General features: G+C 47.6%; 1 protein-coding gene across 1 annotated transcript in view; it reads left to right on the forward strand.

Moving 5' to 3' along the window:
• The window catches only part of MUC4 (mucin 4, cell surface associated), a 58,091-nt gene that overhangs the window by 31,158 nt on the left and 10,204 nt on the right, over nt 1-16,729 (forward strand). The window contains exons 19-25 of the mRNA XM_038752295.1: nt 1,964-2,120; nt 2,912-3,073; nt 3,487-3,560; nt 6,885-6,949; nt 7,103-7,333; nt 11,332-11,490; nt 16,361-16,546. Coding sequence (XP_038608223.1) covers nt 1,964-2,120; nt 2,912-3,073; nt 3,487-3,560; nt 6,885-6,949; nt 7,103-7,333; nt 11,332-11,490; nt 16,361-16,546 — 1,034 coding nt within the window. The remainder of the gene's footprint in view (nt 1-1,963; nt 2,121-2,911; nt 3,074-3,486; nt 3,561-6,884; nt 6,950-7,102; nt 7,334-11,331; nt 11,491-16,360; nt 16,547-16,729) is intronic.

Genomic DNA, 16,729 nt, shown 5'->3' on the forward strand with positions numbered 1-16,729 from the left:
GAATCCTGGCTCTGCCACATGTCTGCTGTGTGGCCTTGGGTAAGTCACTTAACTTCTCTGAGCCTCAGTTCCCTCATCTGTGAAATGGGGGTGAAGACTGTGAGCCCCACATGGGACAACCTCATTACCTTGTTTCCCCTCCCCAGCAGTTAGAACAGTGCTTTGTGCATAGTAAGCGCTTAACAAATGTCATTATTATTATTATTATTATTATTAAGGGGAAATGCCTTCCTCCTTCACAGTCTAGGAGACCACCGCTCTCCCCATTCAAAGCCCTTCTGAAAGCCCATCAATCTTCTAGGCTGTAAGCTCCTTGTGGGCAGGGAACATGTCTAACAACTCTCTCATCCCGTACAGCATGGCTTAGTGGATAGAGCTTGGGTCTCAGAGTCAGAAGGTCATGGGTTCTAATTCTGGATCTACCACTTGTATGCTGTGTGATCTTGGGCAAGTCACTCGACTTCTCTGTGCCTCGGTAACCTCAACTGTAAAATGGGGATTGAGACTGTGAACCCCGTGTGGGACAGGGACTGTGTCCAACCCAATTTGCTTGTATCCACCTCAGCACTTAGTACAGTGCCTGGCACATAGTAAGCGCTTAATAAATGCCATAATTATTATTATTATTCATTCAGTCATTCATTCAATCGTATTTATTGAGCGCTTACTGTGTGCAGAGCACTGTACTAAGCGCTTGGGAAGTACAAGTCGGCAACATCTAGAGACGGTTCCTACCCAACAACGGGCTCACAGTCTAGAAGGGGGAATTATTATTATTATTGTTATGGTAATAATAAGTAGTATTATTACTATAATAGTTTATGTTAAGTGCTTACTATGTGTTAAGCACTAACTGTTCTGAGCCCTGGAGTAGGTTCAAGTTAGTCAGTCAGTCAACTGTATTTATTGAGCACTTGCTGTTGGCAGAGCAGTGTACTATGCGCTTGGGAGAGAACAATATAAAAATATAATAATAATAATAATAAATGGTATTTGTGAAGCACTTACTATGTGCCAAGCACTGTTCTAAGTGCTGGGAGGGGATACAAGGTAATCGAGGTTGTCCCATGTGGGGCTCACAGTCTTAATCCCCATTTTACAGATGAGGGAACTGAGGCCCAGAGAAGTGAAGTGACTTGCCCAAAGTCACACAGCTGACAAGTTGCGGAGCTGGGATTAGAACCCACGTCCTCTGACTCCCAAGCCCTTGCTCTTTCCACTGAGCCACGCTGCTTCTCCAACAAGTCAGGTTGGACATAGTCCCCGTCCCTCACCAGGCTCACAGTCTAAGTAGCAGGAAGAATTGGTAATTTACAGATGAGGAAATTGAGGCACAGAGAAGTTAAGTGACTTGCCCGAGGAAACAGCAGGCAAGTGGTGGAGCAGGGATTGGGAGCCAGGTCCTTTTTTGACTCCTAGGCCTGGGCTCTTTCCTCTAGGCCACACTGTTTCCACTCCTCTGTACTCTCCCAAGTGCTTAGTGCAGTCTTCTAAATGTTTAGTTCATTCATTCATTCATTCAATCATATTTATTGAGCGCTTACTGTGTGCAGAGCACTGTACTAAGCGCTTGGGAAGTACAAGTTGGCAACATATCATTGACTGATTGATTTATTTCTCAACTCTCCATCTTGTCTTTCCTCAGCTGCCTCTTCAGCACTTCCTTGTGACTTAACCACTTGGATACTAATTCCCACTCCCTCACGGCACTTACGTGCATATCTTCAAACTCTTCCTTCTTCCTCTTGTTATTCATTCTAGTACCTGTCTCCTCCGCCACACTATAAACTCCTGGAGGGAAGGATTCGTGTCTACTAACCCTAATGTACTCTCCCAAGCACTTGGTACCGTGCTCTGCACAGAATAAACACTCAGTAAATGTGATTGATTGATTGATTGATTGATTGATTGAAACACCCGTTGGGGCTGTTTCCGGCCTCGGAAACTGGATCTTGCTTTCCAGGTGGCAGCCTGCAATTGTGAGCTGGACTTCTTGGGTCGTTTCTGTGAATTCTCCTTTGACGTCTGTGAGACCTGCTTCCCCAATGTCACCTGCCTGCCTGGGAAAAAATGTGGGCTCTGCCCTGGGAATTTCATCGGAGATGGGATCCACTGTGCAGGTGAGGCCTGGGGCTGGGGGATGACTGGGAGGGAATTGGAAGCCGGGCAGGCACGGTGAATGGTGGATGGGAATTAGCAGCGTGGCTCAGTGGAAAGAGCCCGGGCTTGGGAGTCAGAGGTCATGGGTTCTAATCCCAGCTCCGCCACTTATCAGCTGGGTGACTTTGGGCAAGTTACTTAACTTCTCTGGGCCTCAGTTACCTCATCTGTAAGATGGGGATTAAGACTGTGAGCCCCATGTGGGACAACCTGATTACCTTGTATCTCCTCCAGAGCTTAGAACAGTGCTTGGCACATAGTAAGTGCTTAACAAATACCAAAATTATTATTATTATTATTCTGAAGAGATGGGAATATATTCAGTGGGTGGTTTGGGGATCCCCTTCACTTAACCACTCTCAAGGAGGGGAGAAGTGACCTGAATAACCCAAAGCAAAAGACAAAACAGCATGGCTCAGTGGAAAGAACATGGGCTTTGGAGTCAGAGGTCATGGGTTCAAATCCCAACTCTGGCAATTGTCAGCTGTGTGACTTTGAGCAAGTCACTTAACTTCTCTGTACCTCAGTTCCCTCATCTGTAAAATGGGGATTGACTGTGAGCCCCCCCATGGGACAACCTGATCACTTTGTAACCTCCCCAGCGCTTAGAACAGTGCTTTGCACATAGTAAATGCTTAAGACCATTATTATTATTATTAATAACTATTATTAAAACATGGCCAACGGCTTGGACTTCACTTCCTCCTTCCTAATATTGGCACAACTGACATCCTATCTGTTCCTCCTGCAGGCTGTGAGTCTATGCCCTGCCCCGCAGATTACTGTGGCAACGGCGGCACTTGCCACATCTCTCCCAACACCACCTGCAAGCCCACCTGCACCTGCCCCCCACCTTTCATCGATGCCCGCTGCCGTGTGGCTGGTAAATCTTTCTCACCGACAGTTGTGAGAGGTACGTCCCGCTCCCCAGTCCACTGAGTAACCCGGGTACGAGCCCCTTCTAGACTGTGAGCCCGTTGTTGGGTAGGGACCGTCTCTATATGTTGCCAACTTGTACTTCCCAAGCTCTTAGTACGGTGCTCTGCACACAGTAAGTGCTCAATAAATACGATTGAATGAATGAATGAATGAAAGTAGAGTGGCACACTGGGCAAGCGCTGGCCCGAAATCCAGGAAACTCGATCGGGCAATGACTTCCCATGCTTTGGGGAAGTCCCCACCCTCTCTGATTGCCCACAGAATGGGACAAACGATCCTGGCCCCTTGGAAAATGGTGCGATGAGCCCCATGGGAGTTGCTTGGGCAGATCCAAAGTCTTCGTAACAATCCCCATAAAGTTCACTCACTCCCTTTTTGCCTCTCCAGAGCTTCCCCGGAGAATCGTCCAGCTCCTGCTCAGCGAAAAAGAAAGAGCCAGCCCGGAGGACGTCAATGCCTCGGTCAGCGTTCTGGGGGTCCAGGCTCTTAGTCCCTTCACTTCTCTGTGCCTCAGTTTCTGTAAAATGGGGACTGTATACCTGGTCTCCCCCCTGCTTAGACTGGGAGCTCCATGTGAGACAAGGACTGACCGTGGCCAGCGTGGTAAACTTAATAATTGGGATATTTGTTGAATGCTTACTATATACCAAGCACTGTACTAAGCACAGGGGTAGATATAAGAAAATCAGGTCCCACATGGGGCTCATAATCTAAGTACTGGGGTACATAAACTGGCATCAGCCAATCAATCAATCAGTGGTATTTAATGAGCACTTATGTGAAGAGTACTGTACTAAGCACTTGGGAGTGTACAACAGAATTAGCAGACACATTCCCTCCTCATAATGAGTATATCGACCCCAGAGCTTAGAATAGTCTGTGACACATAGTAAAGCAAATTCCATATACCATAATAGTATTGGAGCTATCAGTCTTGAATCTACTTTACCCTCTTGGGCTTTCTAACATTAATAATAATTGTGGTATTGGTTAAGTGCTTACTGTGTGCTAGGCACTCTTCTAAGGAAAGGGGCGGATACAAGCAAATTGGGTTGAGCACAATCCTTGTCCCACATGGGGCTCACAGTCTTAACCCCTATTTTACAGATGAGGTAACTGAGGCACAGAGAAATGAAGTGACTTGTCCAAGGTCACACAGCACACACGTGGCAGAGTCAGGATTAGAACTCAGGTCCTTCTGCCTCTCAGGCCTGTGTTCTCCTCCAGCCATGCAGTTTCTCTAACATTTCTAATGAGATGGGTGGGGAATACCTGATAAGATTGCAAGCCCTTTGTGGACTGGGATCACACCTTCTTCGGCTAATTCTATTGTATTGTACTCTCCCAAGTGCTTAGTACAGTGCTCTGCACATAGTAAGCACTCAATAAATGCCATTGATTAACTGATTGATTGAACTGCCCTATCGAACTCCCTCAGACACCGAGGACAGGAGCTCTGTGCACTGTAACCACTCAACTTGTACATATTTATTCTATTTATTTTATTTTGTTAATATGTTTTGTTTTGTTGTCTGTCTCCCCCTTCTAGACTGTGAGCCCGCTGTTGGGTAGGGACCGTCTGTATATGTTGCCATCTTGTACTTCCCAAGCGCTTGGTACAGTGCTCTGCACACAGTAAGCGCTCAATAAATACGACTGAATGAATGAATGAATGCATTCAGTACTTTCGAATGAATAAGCCGCGTGGCCTAGTGGAAAGAGCATGGGCCTGGGAGTTGCAGGACCTGAGTTCTAATCTCTGCTCCACTCCACTCCGCCCTTTGTCTGCTATGCGACCATGGGCAAGTCACTTAATTTCTCTGTGCTTCAGTTCCCTCATCTGAAAAGTGGGGATTCAATACTTGTTCAGCCTCCTGATTATCTTGTATCTGCTCCAGTGCTTAGTGCAGTGTTTGGCACAAAGTAAGCGCTTAACAAATACCACAGTAACAACTATAAGAGGCTTGGAAATCTTTGGGCAGAAGTGCAGTGTAAGCACAGAGCTCACCTAGAAGGGACGTTCCACCCTTCTCTCCCCCTTTTAGACTGTGAGCCCACTGTTGGGTAGGGACTGTCTCTATATGTTGCCAACTTGTACTTCCCAAGCGCTTAGTACAGTGCTCTGCACACAGTAAGTGCTCAATAAATGCAATTGATGATGATGATGATGATGATGATGAACATTGCATATAATGGTAGATGATACTTGCTCTAATTCCCAAGTCAAAATGAGCGTGTTTAACCCATCAAACTCAGTGTTGCTGGGAAGGAGCAGAATGGCCTAGGGGAAAGAGCACAGGGCTGGGAGTCGGTTCTACTCAATTAATCAGTCAATCAATCAATCGTATTTATTGAGTGCTTACTGTGTTCAGAGCACTGTACTAAGTGCTTGGGAAGTACAAATTGGCAACAGGTAGAGACGGTCCCTACCCAACAGCTCACAGTCTAGAAGGGGGAGACAGAGAACAAAACAAAACATATTAACAAAATAAAATAGAATAGATATGTACAAGTAAAATAAATAGAGTAACAAATACGTACAAACATATATAGAGAGAGAGAGATGCTGTGGGGAAGGGAAGGAGGTAAGACGGGGGGGGGTGGAGAGGGGCAGGAGGGGGAGAGGAAGGAGGGGGCTCAGTCTGGGAAGGCCTCCTGGAGGAGGTGAGCTCTTAGTAGGGCCTTGAAGGGAGGAAGAGAGCTAGCTTGGCGGATGTGCGGAGGGAGGGCATTCCAGGCCAGGGGAATGATGTGGGCCGGGGGTCGACCGCGGGACAGGCGAGAGCGAGGCACAGTGAGGAGATTAGCGGCAGAGGAGCGGACGGTGCGGGCTGGGCTGGAGAAGGAGAGAAGGGAGGTGAGGTGGGAGGGGGCGAGGGGATGGACAGCCTTGAAGCCCAGGGTGAGGTGTCTCTTCCACTTTGTTGTGTACTGTGCCTGCTGTAAACAAGTAACTTCTCTGAGCCTCAGTTTCCTCATCTGTAAATCAGACAGTCAATTGTATTTATTAAGCACTTACCGTGTGCAGAGCACTATACTGAGCATTTGGGAGAGTACAATATAACAATAAACAGGTGCATTCCTTGCTCACAGCAAGCTTGCAGTCTAGAAGGGAGACAGACACTAAGATAAGTAAATAAATTACCGATTCAGTACTGCCTCTTAGGCTGTGGGCCCCATGTGGGTTAGGGACTGTGTCCGACCTGACAAACTTGTATCTGTCCCAGCGTTTAGAACAGTGCTTTCAATTCATTCATTCACTCATTCATTCTTATTTATTGAGCGCTTACTGTGTACAGAGCACTGTACTAAGCGCTTGGGAAGTCCAAGTTGGCAACATATAGAGATGGTCCCTACCCAACAACGGGCTCACAGTCTAGAAGGGGGAGAATAATAATGGCATTTATTAAGCGCTTACTATGTGCAAAGCATTGGTCTAAGCTCTGGGGAGGTTACAAGGTGATCAGGTTGGCCTATGGTGGGGCTCAAAGTCTTAATCCCCATTTTACAGATGAGGTAACTGAGGCACAGAGAAGCTAAGTGACTTGCCCAAAGGCACACAGCTGACAATTGGCGAAGCCAGGATTTGAACCCATGACCTCCGACTCCATAGCCTGGGGTCTTTCCACTGAGCCACGCTGCTTCTCTAAGTGCTTGACACATAGCAAGCACTTAGCAGATATCATTATTATTATCATCTTCATTATTGTTATTATTGTCGTTGCTGTTGTCATTACTATGGCATCTAATCCATTCCCCTGCCTCTCTCTTTTCTGCCAACCCAGGTTGCTTGTGTCTTGAATTCTCTGGAGGTGAAAACTTTTGACAGGAACAGTTTAGTGATGAATTAGTAAGTGAAGCTTCAGGCAGCTTTGGCACTGGCTCCTTCCTGTGGAAACCTGAAGCCCCAACCCTTCCAACCCCTTTCCCTTCCACCCCCTTTCCTTTCCACCCGCATCCCTCTGACGGCTGCCTCCTCTCCCACCCCCTTGAATCCCACCAGTGCCAACCACTCCATCCATGTGGGGAACGTCCTGATCCATCACTGGAACGTGACGTCCGAGTTCCGGTACGTCCCCACCAGTAACATCTCCTTCCTGAACGAGAGGCTGGTGACAGCCATTGTGGAAGCCTTCGAGCGCAAAGTGTGCACGACCCGTAGAAGGGCTAGGAGCACCGTGAACTTCGAACCCACTCCCACCAGGGCAGACATCCAGGATATTTCCTTAAGTGAGTAGCGGTCTCCCGGATTTAGGGGTGGGAAGCTGTGGTGGGGCTGGAAGCCCCAAGCACTTATCCTGTCTGTCCTTGATTCCTGTCCTCAGCCTCTTTGCTGACCTCCCTGCCTCCTGTCTCTTCCCGCTCTAGTCCATGTTTCACCCTGCTGCCTGGTCATTCTTCTACAGAAAAGCTCAGACCCTCAAGACCCTCTATTAGTTGCCCACTCACCTCTGCATCAAACAGAAACTCCTTTAAACTCCTTTGATTAAAGCAGTCAATCACCTTGCCCCTCTTACCTCACCTCACTACTCACCTACAACCCAGCCAACCCACTTTGCTTCTCTGGTGCCAACCTACTCACTATACCTAAATCTTGTCTATCTCACCACCCACATCATTCACTCATTCAATCGTATTTATTGAGCACTTACTGTGTGCAGAGCACTGAACTAAGCATTTGGGAAATACAAGTTGGCAATATATAGAGACGGTCCCTACCCAACAGTGGGCTCACAGTCTAGAAGACGGCCTCTTTCCTGTAATGCCCTCCCTCTTCATATCCCACAGACAATCACTTTCTCCCCTCTTCAAAGCTTTATTGAAGGCCCATCTCCTCCGAGAAGCCATCCCTGATTAAGCCCTCCTTTCCTCTTCTCCCACTCCCTTCTGCGCCACCCCAACTTGCTGCCTTTATTCATCCCCTCTCCCAGTCCCACAGCACTTACATACAAATCCATAATTTATTTATATCAATGTCTATCACCCCCTCTAGACCATAAGCTCGCCATGGGCAGGGAATGTGTCTCTTATATTGTTATATTGTGCTCTCCCAAGCACTTATTCATTCATTCATTTATTCATTCAGTCGTATTTATTGAGCGCTTACTGTGTGCAGAGCACTGTACTAAGCTCTTGGGATGTACAAGTTGGCAACATATAGAGATGGTCCCTACCCAACAACGGGCTCACAGTCTACAAGGGGGAGACAGACAACAAAACGAAACATGTGGTCAAGTGTCAAGTCATCAGAATAAATAGAGGTAAAGCTAGATGCGCATCATTGACAAAATAAATAGAATAGTAAATATGTACAAGTGAAATAAATAGAGTAATAAATCTGTACAAACATATATACAGGTGCTATGGGTAGGGCGGGGGGAAGGGGAGAGAAAAATGGGGGCTCAGTCTGGGAAAAAAGGGGCTCAGTCTGCTCTGCACACAGCAAGTGTTCAATAAGTACAATTGATTGGTTGCTGTTTCGCACAGGCAAAGTGATGCTGGGGATGGCCATCACAATTGGAATCATAGGTTATGTTTTCCTCAGGCCTGCAGCCTGGGGGCTGGGGGCAGTTGGGGCATCCGATCTAATAATAATAATAATGATGGCATTTATGAAGCACTTACTATGTGCAAAGCACTGTTCTAAGCACTTGGGTAGATACAAGGTAATCAAGTTGTCCCACGTGGGGCTCACAGACTTAAACCCCATTTTCCAGATGAGGGAACTGAGACTCAGAGAAGTGAAGTGACTTGCCCAAAGTCACACAGCTGATACGTGGTGGAGCCGGGGTTCGAACCCATGACCTCTGACTCCAAAGCCTGGGCTCTTTCCACTGAGCCACGCTGCTTCTCTACAGGGGGAGGGCTAAAGTGGGGAGAAGGGGGCACTGTTTGGACCTCCTGCTGTCCACACATTCCAGGCTAGAAAATGCAGCTCTAGAATCCCAGAAGCAGCATAGCCTAGTGGAATCCTGTCTTTTTTTTTTTATGGGATTTGTTAAACTCTTACTCTGTGCCAGGCACTATTCTAAGCTCTGGGGTAGATACAAGATAATCAGGTTGGACACAGTCCTTATACCTCATGAGGCTCACAGTCTTAACCCCCATTTTACAGATGAAGGAACTTGGACACAGAGAAGTGAAGTGACTTGTCCAAGGTCACCCAGGATGATGATGATGTTATTTGTTAAGCACAAGTGGCAGAGTCGGGACTAGAACCCAGGTCCTTCTGACTATTCTATTTATTTTATTTTATTAATACGTTTGGTTTTGTTCTGTCTCCCCCTTCTAGACTGTGAGCCCACTGTTGGGTAGGGACTGTCTCTATATGTTGCCAACTTGTACTTCCCAAGCGCTTAGTACAGTGCTCGGCACACAGTAAGCGCTCAATAAATACGATTGATTGATTGATTGATTTCAGCCCTGTGCTCTATCAGCTAGGCCACGCTGTTTCTCTACTACTCTGCTGCTTGTCGGCTGTGTGACCTTGGGCAATTTCACTTCTCCGTGCCTCTGTTTCCTCATTTGTAAAATGAGGATTCATTCATTCATTCATTCAATCGCATTTATTGAGTGCTCACTGTGTGCAGAGCACTGTACTAAGCGCTTGGGAAGTACAAGTTGGCAACATATAGAGACGGTCCCTACCCAACAGTGGGTTCACAGTCTAGAAGACTTAATACCTGTTCTCCTTCCCCTTTAGACTGTGAGCCCCAAGTGGAATAGGGACTGTGTCCAGTATAATGATTTTGTAATCTCATGGTGGGCAGGGAATGTGTCTGTTTATTGTTATATTTTACTCTCCCAAGTGCTTAGCACAGTGCTCTGCACACAGTAAGCGCTCAATAAATGCGATGGAAAGAATGCACGAATAGTATAGTGTTTGGCACATATTAAGCACTTACCACATGACAGAATTATTGTTAATATTATTATTATTAATTTTTAAATAATTGCTCCCCCCAACTTCAAAGCCTTATAGAAGGCACATCTCCTCCAGGAAGCTTTCCCTGACTGACCCCTCCATTCCTCTTCTCCCACTCCCTTTTACGCTGCTCATACTTGCTCCTTCATTCACCCTCCCTCCCTTCCCCACAGCACATATGTCTATATCTGTAATTTATTTATTTAGGTATTTATCTATTTATTTATATTACTGTCTGTCTCCCCATCTAGACCGTGAGCTCACTGTGGGCAGGGAATGTGTTTGATAATAATAATAATGATGGCATTTGTTAAGCACTTACTATGAGCTTACTATGAGAAGCAGTATGGCTCAGTGGAAAGAGTGCGGGCTTTGGAGTCAGAGGTCCTGGGTTCAAACCCCGGCTCTGCCAATTGTCAGCTGTGTGACTTTGGGCAAGTCACTTAACTTCTCTGTGCCTCAGTTACCTCATCTGTAAAATGGGGATGAAGACTGTGAGCCCCCCGTGGCTCAACCTGATCACCCCAGGGCTTAGAACAGTGTTTTGCACATAGTAAGCACTTAACAAATGCCATCAATCAATCAATCAATTGTATTTATTGAGCACTTACTGTGTGCAGAGCACTGTACTAAGCGCTTGGGAAGTACAAGTCGGCAACACATAGAGACAGTCCCTACCCAACAGCGGGCTCACAGTCTAGAAGGGGGAGACAGAGAACAAAACCAAACATACTAACGAAATAAAATAAATAGAATAGATATGTACAAGTAAGATAAATAAATAGAGTAATAAATATGTACAAATGTATATGCATATATACAGGTGCTGTGCAGAAGGGAAGGAGGTAAGATGGAGGGATGGAGGGGGGACAAGGGGGAGAGGAAGGAAGGGGCTCAGTCTGGGAAGGCCTCCTGGAGGAGGTGAGCTCTCAGTAGGGCCTTGAAGGGAGGAAGAGAGCTAGATTGGCGGATGGGCAGAGGGAGGGCATTCCAGGCCTGGGGGATGATGTGGGCCGGTTATTACTAATATTATTATTATTATTATGTACCAAGCACTGCACTCTTTTCCAAGTGCTTAGTACAGTGCTTTGCACACAGTAAGTGCTCAATAAATATGATAATAATAATAATAATGATACGTGGTGAGCAGCCAGGTGTCCCTGGATTCCAGATGCTCTCTTGGTGGGGAGGGGGGTTGTCAGAACTCGCACACTGTACCCATCTTGGGGGTGGGTGGGGAGGGAGGGGGATGCATTCAGCCCCTGACCATTCTCTTCCTCTCTTTCCCCCGTGCCCATGGCAGCCAGCACTGATGAGCTGAAAAAATACTTTGAGTGCAGAGACTACCCCGGCTACCTGCTCGTCTTCAGAGAGGACACTGGCTTCATTTGTGTGTCCCCCTGTGAGGAAGGGTACTGCCAGAATGGGGGCAAATGCCAGCACCTAGAGGATGGGGTGCACTGCAGGTAAGTTTGGAGGAGGAGAAACGGGGGCAGGGGGGGAATCAGGGAGGGGAAGGGAGAGATGGGGGGATGGCAAGGAGGGCAGAGAGGGCCAGGCAAGATGGGGGCTTGGGGGTAGGGTGGTAAATAATTGTTTTGTTTTGTTGCTTGTCTCCCCCTTCTAGACTGTGAGCCCATTGTTGGGTAGGGACCGTCTCTACCTGTTGCCGACTTGTACTTCCCAAGCGCTTAGTACAGTGTTCTGCACACAGTAAGTGCTCAATAAATACGATTGATTGAGTGAACGAATTTGTTAAGTGTCTACTGTGTGCCAGGGACTGTTCTAAGAGCTGGGGGATTCATTCATTCAGTCACATCTATTGAGCGCTTGCTGTGTGCAGAGCACTGTACTAAGCACTTGGAAAGTACAATTCGGCAGTAAAGAGAGAGAATCGCTGCGCACAAAGGGTTTACAGTCTGTTGGGTGGGGAGAGACAGACATCAAAACAAGAAAACAGGCATCAACATAAATAAATAGAATTATACATATATATATAAGTCCTGTGGGATGGAGAGAAAAGAAGAAGAGCAAAGGGAGTGAGTCATTCATTCATTCATTCAATCATTCAATCGTATTTGTTGAGCGCTTACTGTGTGCAGAGCACTGTACTAGGCACTTGGGAAGTACAAGTTGGAAGCCTATAGAGACGGTCCCTACCCAACAACGAGCTCACGGTCTAGTGGGGGAGACAGACATTAATACAAATAGATAAAACAATAAATTACAGATAGATACATAGGTGCTGTGGGGAGTCATTCATTCAATCAGAGGTCATGGGTCCCAATCCCGGCTCCGCCACTTGTCAGCTGGGTGAGTTGGGGCAAGTCACTTCACTTCTCTGGGCCTCAGCTGGAAAATGGGGATGAAGACCGGGAGCCCCACGGGGGACAGCCTGATTCATTCAATCGTATTTATTCATTCATTCATTCAATCGTATTTATTGAGCACTTACTGTGTACTGTACTAAGCTCTTGGGAAGTACGCTTACTGTGTGCAGAGCACTGGACTAAGCGCTTGGGAAGTCCAAGTTGGCAACATCTAGAGACGGTCCCTGCCCAGCAGCGGGCCCACAGGTCAGAAGGGTCAGAGTGACGTGGAAGGGAGGGGGGCTGAGGAACAGGAGGCTTAATCTGGGAAGACCTCTTGGAGGAGGTGAGCCTTCAGTAGGGCTTTGAAGGGGGGAAGAGCGATTTTTTGGCGGATTTGACGAGCAAGGGAGTTCCAGGCCAAAGTTAGGACGTGGGCCAAGGGTCAGTGGTGAGACAGGTGAGATGGAGGCCCAGGGAGAAGTTAGCGGCAGAGGAGCAGAGTGTGTGGGCTGGGATGGAGAAGGAGAGAAGGGAGGTGAGGTAAGAAGTGGGTAGAAGCAGCATGGCGTGGTGGATAGAGCCTGGGCCTGGGTGTTGGAAGGTCTTGGGTTCTCATCCTGGCTCCACCATTTGTTTGCTGTGTGTGGCCTTGGGCAAATCACTTCACTTCTCTGGGCCTCAGCTCCCTCATCTGTAAAATGGGGATTAAGACGGTGAGCTCCATGTGGGATGGAGACTGTGTCCAACTCTATTTGCTTGTATCCACATCAGCGCTTGGTACAGTACCTGGCACGTAATAAATGCATAACAAATGCAATTATTATTACTAGCCAAACAGGTTGGCCACAGTCCCTGTTCCAAAGGGGGCTCAAAGTCGTAATCGCCATTTTACAGGTAAGGGAACTGAAGCGCAGGAAAGTGTAGGGACTTGCCCAACCAAGGCCACACAGCAGACAAGTGGCAGAGCTGGGATTAGAACCCAGGTCCTCCTGCCTCCCAAGCCTGTTCTCTATCCACTAGGCCACACTGCTTCCTGAAGAAGAAGCATGGGGGACGATCAGGGATATGTTTTCTTTTGTTCTCTGTCTCCCCCTTCTAGACTGTGAGCCCGCTGTTGGGTAGGGACCATCTCTATATGTTGCCAACTTGTACTTCCCAAGCGCTTAGTACAGTGCTCTGCACACAGTAAGCACTCAATAAATACAATTGAATGAATGAATGAATGAATGAGGGACAAAAATAGGGGAGAGAAGCGGTGGAGAGAAGGGCGGTGCAGGGGATGTGGGAAAGATTTGGGAAGTATATCCCTCAACAACACAGCTTCTACTAGGGTCAGAGAGGCTGTAGTCCCGGTTTGGGAAAAATCGCAGCATGCCGTGGGTGAAAGAGAAAAAGAGAAAGCACCAAATGCAGGTCCAATATGGCCTAGTGAAAAGAACAAAAGCCTGCGAGTCAGGAGACCTGGGTTCGAAACCCAGTTCTGCAATTTGCTTGCTGTTTGACCCTGGGCAAGTCACTTAACTTCTTTAATCTTGTTTCCTCATCCGTGAAATGGAGATTAAGTACCTGGTCTCTCTCAAGCAGTGGTATTTATGGAGCCTGAACTGTGTGCAGAGCACCATACTAAGAGCTTGGAAGGGTTCAGTACAATATGTTGCCAGCTTGTACTTCCCAAGCGCTTAGTACAGTGCTCTGCACACAGTGAGTGCTCAATAAATGCGATTGAATGAATTAATGAACGAATGGGGTGGGGGGGAGACTCAATCTCTGCCCTCTTTGAGGATCATGTCCCTGCCATCAAGGAGCTTACAATCTTTAGACGGTGAACCTCAGAGATTGGGTCCGATCTGTTTACCTTTCATCTACCCCAGCGCTTAGTACAGTGCTTGGCACACAGTCACCACTTAGACTAGACTGTGAGCCCACTGTTGGGTAGGGACCGTCTCTATATGTTGCCAACTTGTACTTCCCAAGCGCTTAGTACAGTGCTCTGCACACAGTAAGCGCTCAATAAATACGATTGAATTGAATTGAACAAATACCACCCAGAGCCGCATGGCGTAGTGGATAAAACCGGGCATGAGAGTAAGAAGTTCATGGGTTCTAATCCCGGCTCCACCACTTGTCTGCTGTGTGACCTTAGGCAAGTCACTTGGAGTGAGAGTTCACGGGTTCAAATCCCCGCTCCGCCAATTGTCAGCTGTGTGACTTTGGGCAAGTCACTTACCTTCTCTGTGCCTCAGTTACCTCATCTGTAAAATGGGGATTAAGACTGGGAGCCTCCCGTGGGACGACCTGTTCACCTTGTAACCTCCCCAGTGCTTAGAGCAGTGCTTTGCACGTAGTAAGCGTTTAATAAATGCCATTATTATTATTTTTATTATTCTCCGGGCCTCAGTGACCTCATCTGCAAAATGGGGATTGAGACAATGAGCCCCAAATGGGACAGGGACTGTGTCCAACTTGATTTGCTCATATCCACCGCAGTGCTTAGTACAGTCCCTGGCACATAGTAAGCGCTGAACGAATACCATCATTATTATTATTGTTATTAGTCCTCCCCCCCCCCCACCCCCAAAATGTTTTTCCAGCAGCCTCCGTCCCCCAGGGGGGCTTTCAAGGGGCCTCATCCCCAGCTAGATTCCTGTAGTCAGTAACTCACCTGGCCCAAATGGTTAGGTGCCTGGCATGGTGGGGATAGAGGTGGAGGGACTATTCATTCATTCAATCGTATTTATTGAGCGCTTACTGTGTGCAGAGCACTGTAGTAAGCGCTTGGGAAGTGCAAGTTGGGAACATATAGAGATGGTCCCTACCCAACAGTGGGCTCACAGTCTAGAATGACTACCCAGGTCATTTCCAGCTCTCTCTAACCAGCCACATATTCACCTCCCTCTGAAGCTGGGGCAAGGCACAAGGTCAGCCTTATTGTCATTTCATTCATTCAGTCATATTTATTGAGCGCTTACTGTGTGCAGAGCACTGTACTAAGTGCTTGGGAAGTACAAGTCGGCAACATATAGAGACGGTCCCTACCCAACAGTGGGCTCACAGTCTAGAATGACTACCCAGCTCATTTCCTTCCCAGACTGAGCCCCTTCCTTCCTCTCCCCCTCATCCCCCTCTCCATCCCCCCCAACTTACCTCCTTCCCTTCCCCACAGCACCTGTATATATGGATATATGTTTGTACATATTTATTACTCTATTTATTTTACTTGTACATATCTATTCTATTTATTTTATTTTGTTAGTATGTTTGGTTTTGTTCTCTGTCTCCCCCTTTTAGACTGTGAGCCCACTATTGGGTAGGGACTGTCTCTATATGTTGCCAACTTGTACTTCCCAAGCACTTAGTCCAGTGCTCTGCACACAGTAAGTGCTCAATAAATACGATTGATGATTTCCAGCTCTCTCTAACCAGCCACATATCCACCTCCCTCTGAAGCTGGGGCAAAGCACGCGGTCAGCCTTATTGTCATTTCATTCATTCAGTCGTATTTATTGAGTGTGCAGAGCACTGTACTAACCGCTTGGGAAGTACAAGTCGACAACATATAGAGACGGTCCCTACCCAACAGTGGGCTCGCAGTCATCTGGAGATACATATCACAGATACATATCTGTATATATGTATCCTGTATATAGGTATATATGTTTGTACATATTTATTACTCTATTTATTTATTTATTTTACTTGTACATATCTGTTCTATTTATTTTATTTTGTTAGTATGTTTGGTTTTTTTCTCTGCCTCCCCCTTTTAGACTGTGAGCCCACTGTTGGGTAGGGACTGTCTCTAGATGTTGCCAATTTGTACTTCCCAAGCGCTTAGTACAGTGCTCTGCACACAGTAAGCGCTCAATAAATACGATTGATGATGATGATGATGTGGAGGCTCACCGGTCAGCGGTCGCTCCTTTCCCTTGGGGGCCGGCCAGGACTCTGGGCAGAAAGACCGGGGGTGGCGTCCAAATCTGGCTCCCCCGGCTTTGGTGACCGGGGGTCCGGTCTCTCTCCCCAGCTGTGTCCCCTTCACCATCTACTCTCCGTCGGGCGAGCGCTGCGAACAGCTGGGGATCAGGCTGGGGGCCTTCTTCGGCATCCTCTTCGGGGCCCTGAGCGTCCTCGCCCTGCTGGGGGTCATCACCTTTCTGGTCGTGTATTGCTGCCGTTACGAGAGGAGCTGGGCCTCTGGCCGCATGGACGGGTGAGGACCACCACCGGGCCAGGGATGGGCTAGTAGCTAGTTTGACATGTTGGCCAGCCGGGGAGTCCTTCCAACTTGCCTGTGATTGATGTGCTCGGAGGTGGGGTTGTGACCAGCTCTCTGAGCCAGGACCAGTTGGGTAGAAAAGCAGCATGGCTCAGTGGAAAGAGCCCGGGCTTTGGA

The sequence above is a fragment of the Tachyglossus aculeatus genome, chromosome 1 (genome assembly GCF_015852505.1).
Source record: "Tachyglossus aculeatus isolate mTacAcu1 chromosome 1, mTacAcu1.pri, whole genome shotgun sequence".
NCBI lineage: Eukaryota > Metazoa > Chordata > Mammalia > Monotremata > Tachyglossidae > Tachyglossus > Tachyglossus aculeatus.